The sequence below is a fragment of the Triticum aestivum genome, chromosome 2B (assembly GCF_018294505.1).
Source record: "Triticum aestivum cultivar Chinese Spring chromosome 2B, IWGSC CS RefSeq v2.1, whole genome shotgun sequence".
Lineage (NCBI taxonomy): Eukaryota > Viridiplantae > Streptophyta > Magnoliopsida > Poales > Poaceae > Triticum > Triticum aestivum.
Window position 1 is genome coordinate 762,279,691 of NC_057798.1, and position 4,658 is coordinate 762,284,348.

At 43.0% G+C, this 4,658-nt stretch overlaps 1 protein-coding gene across 1 annotated transcript; it reads left to right on the top strand.

Annotated features, from left to right (window-relative positions):
- Window positions 1–1,148: 1,148 nt before the first annotated feature.
- Window positions 1,149–1,794, top strand: LOC123042544 (uncharacterized). The gene has a single exon (XM_044464974.1). The coding sequence runs from the start codon at window positions 1,255–1,257 to the stop codon at window positions 1,525–1,527; it is 273 nt and encodes a 90-aa protein (XP_044320909.1). The 5' UTR covers window positions 1,149–1,254; the 3' UTR covers window positions 1,528–1,794.
- Window positions 1,795–4,658: the final 2,864 nt, after the last annotated feature.

Below are 4,658 nucleotides of genomic sequence, written 5' to 3' on the forward strand. Positions count from 1 at the left end.
TACACAAATTCATATTATTCCATAGGGGGAAATATGATTCTTCAGCTATTGTCAAATCTTAAATTTGGCTCCAAACGCAAAAAATTCTTTGTCAATCAAGTGCCAAAAACAACTAGATTTGGTATTTTGCCCCATTGAATGTGATTTTACATCCATGGTAGCATAATCACCACAATGCTTTTTTTTTACAAAGCATGGGAAAGATGAGAAAATAGAACAATAAAAAATTTATACATTTTCTAAACAATATATGTTTATTTTAGGAATTTGTTTGTCTATACAAAAAAACATGGAAATGAAGAGCAACAAAAAAATTGGTCAAAATGAATGAATTTGCGAACAACCTTTTATATTTCAAAATGTACTAAAACTAAGAGAATTTTAAAAGTGAAGATTTAGAATTTAGGAAATTGAATCTTTTGAATTTTATCAGATTACTCCCTCCGTCTCAGTTTATAAGGCATACACGTACTTCTAGGTCGCCAATTTAGGCAAGGAAATACAACTTATATAGTATAAAAATATACCATTAGAAAATACAACATCCAAAGTTTATTATGGTATATTATTTGTAATATATAAGTTGTATTTCGTTGGCCAAACTGTCGATCTAGGGATACGCGTATGACTTATAAACTGAGACGGAGGGAGTACATGATTTCCTGAATATTTATGATAATTATCCAATTTCAAAACTCCTGAAATCACTTGATTTCTTTATGTCTTTTCTAAAATGTGTTTGCACACTTAGTTACTACATGTGCAAAACCAGCTCTATGGCAACTAGTACAAAATTGCTTTCTACGAAGCAGTAACTTCAACGATTCTGACACTTTTTAGCCTACGAACAATAGTTATGCAGTATTTCCATGGGTGCTATTTCTAAGACAACTACTGTCAGTACTCGCAAGTCGCAATAACGTTTGAATTTACATACATTACTTATCCATCATTCATATCTTTTTTTTGCGGGGTCATCATTCATATCTAATCTATGCCGGCTTGTGCCAATCCGAAACTCTCGCAATGGCCAAAACCAATACTTCCACGGGGAATAAACAAAACGACACGACAGCGATAGTTGCGGCGTGAAGAAGCAGAGTAGCAGCAGAGTGATGACTCCAGAAGCACCCGGTTTCCTGATAAACCAACGTCCGCGACCACTGTTTCATCTCAGTTCATTCACAATCAGCCTTCACCTTCATCTCAGTCCTCACCTACTTCAGAGTTTCATACCGCTAACACACAGAGATCATGGCGGCTGCAGCTAAGGCGTCTTGGATGGTGGCGATGAGCGTCGGCGCCGTGGAGGCGCTCAAGGACCAGGTTGGGCTCTGCCGATGGAACTACGCCCTCAGGTCCATCCACCGGGCAGCCAAGGCCAGGGCCAACGTCCGCGGCGGCGTATCGCAGGGCGCTAAGCAGCTTCCAGCCTCTGCTGTGGCGGTGGCGGAGAGGCGGCGTGAGGAGAAGGCCGAGGAGGGGCTGAGGACGGTGATGTACCTCAGCTGCTGGGGTCTCAATTAGAAGCTGCCTACTTGGTATTTCCTCCGTTTGGAATTACCTGTCTCGGAAATGGACGTATTTAGAACTAAAATACATCTAGATATATCTATTTTCGCGACAATTAATTCCGAACGGAGGGAGTACTAGCTAGGCGTGTCTGTGGTTAGTACTATGGCCTGAAACCACGATGTAGAAACTTGGTACTAGCCGGCTTCGAGTGGAATCCCCCATTGTAAAAACCACGATGATGATGATGATGATAAATTTCTGTTACGTCAGTTCATATTACTCCCCTTGTCTGTCTGTTTTTTTGTTATCTCGGTGAGGAATATGCATTGATGCTTGAATTTCGTTTCGGCTTACAGCTATTCCGTTATCTCTGAACCCGGCCTTTGATCGTACGGCATTACAACTTACAAGTACTTCATGTTCCTACTTCCTAGCAAACATTCTGAATTTCTTCAGTCTGCAGCACGCATGAATGTGTCATCTACGGGTGTTGAAGTGACACACTTGGTAAATTCCCATATCTTCAGTACTGAAGATGTCATCAAGCAATCCATTCAGTTTCAGTTTTGCTCGTTGACCTGCCTCCAGTTGCTTGGTTCGTCCACATTAAATAGTTGACTAATCCTTACCATCTGCAGGTTTTCTGATTAGAGCTATACTATAGGAAGAGCCAAAAAGGCAGGTCAGACGTTTCTTTCTAAGTTTCCTAGGGTCATGCAAGTAAATGAATTGGCTTTTCAACAAGAGGAATCCCCATACGTTTCGAGTACCACAAGTTTTTCTTTTTAACCAGGCTAACCCCTTTCCATCAATAGCATGACGATAATACAAGAGTGTCAGTATCAGCATAGTATCAGTACCACGAGTTTCTTGGAATTAGTCAAGATGTGTTTATATCATTAATAATCAAGATGTGACTCCGGTGTCTTCTCCATCAGACGTTGACAGCAAGCTCACACAGCCCCTGGTATGGTGGACAAAACCAAGAGTGTCAGTATCATTAATAATCAGTCTCCTTGAGCATGTGCGTCACCCCTATGTAATCTTATCTCTCTGCCTTGTCTGGTCGTAACGGACAAAACCATGGCCCACTGTGCGGGAACGAGAGCGAGAGTTGCGGCGCAAGCAAGCAAAAGTGAGCTCTCCTGGGAAAACCATCGCCCGCGGCCATCTGTTTTGCTCCGGCTCTCCGGTATATAACCGTGTCCCACTCCCACTCTTCTTCCCATCAACACAAACAAGCATCAGTTCAGTGAGACAGTTCATGAGAATCGGCTCTGTTCTTTGAGTACCACAACTTCGCAAGTCAGTCCACTACTAGGATCACAAGTCAGTATCCTCACCAGCGGCGCAGCAAGAACAAGGAGGAGTAGAAGAGATGGCTGCTCCGGCGAAGGCTTCGTGGATGGTGGCCATGAGTGTGGGCGCCGTGGAGGCCCTCAAGGACCAGGCTGGGCTTTGCCGCTGGAACTATGCCCTGAGGTCCATCCACCGGGCCGCCAAGGCCAACGTCCGCGGCGGCGCCTCGCAGGGCACCAAGCAGCTTCCGGCCTCCGCGTCCGCAGCGGCGGAGAGGAGGCGAGCGGAGAAGGCCGAGGACCGTGATGTACCTCAGCTGCTGGGGCCCAAATTAGGAGTACTAGTTGCTTAGGGTTGTTGTGTTCCTTGCAGCTTGTGCTTATGTGACAACCCCATGATCGATGTAAATACAGCACGACGATGATGATGAAAATTTCGGCTATGATGATGTTGAAAATTTTGGCTACGAGTTTATATCACCCTCCTTGTGCATGTGCTTGCATGACTATTTTCTTGAAGGCCAAAGGTTGATGTTTGTCAAGAGAGGAAGAATGTTCAGAGTTACGTGGGGAGAGCAACTCAGCGAAACGAGGCATACAGAAAGCAGAGGAATTTCAGCTGCCCTCCAAAGATTTCACATCTTCTTTGATCGAATTCGAACACCTCCAGGTTGCTGCAAGCGGTGGTCGTTAGAGATTATTATAGCTTTGTGTGCTTTGATGGAGTCAGACCTGCTGGACGTGCTACTTGTGGCTCGAGTCGACCGGCTGTGCATGCGACGAGATCGTGGTGAACATGTTCTGAATTTCTTTGCTCTGCAAGTCTGCTCAAGGGACACGAGATCTAATTAAAGTGAGCCTGATCAGAGTGATGACGTTGAGTTCATCTTTCCAGTTGCAGGCAAGCCGTGTAGAGTATGCTCACGATGCTCATATTCAGAATTAGAAACCTTGAGGGTACCCTGTTCGCTGCAACGTTGACTATTAGAGATTATGGCGTCGTGTTCCTGTCCAACTAGGCATGCAAATTTGAAACCTTGATGGTACCCTTCGACCCTCTTTAGTTCAACTAAATGAATAAATTTTCAGAATTCACTTCATTTTTGAAACTTTAGTTCATTTGGTTGAACTAAGTAGGGTCGGAGCAGACCCGCAACAAATTATTCTCTGATTGTTTTAATGGGGAACAACATGTATATGCTTTTCAATAGTTGCAAGTATTTTGGGTGAATCCACCTGATTCACAAGTCACAACAAGTGAAGGGCTCAAGGGATATGAATGACACTGAGGCTAGTCGCCACTAAAGCAGAGTCATTCTTTCTCTAAGAATGTTCTTTTTGATCGGAGCGAGCATGATAGCATAGTGAAGGACATCACAACCCCTTTTGAGTTTCTATACTGAATGACCATCTATTTCCATGGAAGCAAAAGAAAAAGTATCTTTCTAACGAGGAGTACTTACGAGCACACACACAAGTTCCTTTCAAGCCATTAAGCAGACCGATGATATCATAATTATTACTGTCCACATAAACAATTGTGCTGCAGAAATCGACTTAGATATTTGCTAGGCATCTATATTATAAAATTCTTATCAAGATATTTGAAGATACTACTAAACCAAACACATAACACAAATATGCATCTAAGTAGCACACAAATTAATCTATATATAAATAAGATATAGGATCTGTAGCCAGTACCAGGCCCAATTTAGCTCACTCGTTCACTTTGAACAATAGGAACTAGATTAATAATTTTGTATCCGCAACCACACCCAAAAAGAAAGAACAGCTTCAATTCGCATTTGCTTTTTCTTTTCTCTCTTGTAGTGGCGGAGGTAG

Excerpts from the sequence above, each read along its gene's own strand:
- LOC123042544 (XM_044464974.1), top strand. The coding sequence starts at position 1,255 with ATGGCGGCTGCAGCTAAGGCGTCTTGGATGGTGGCGATGAGCGTCGGC.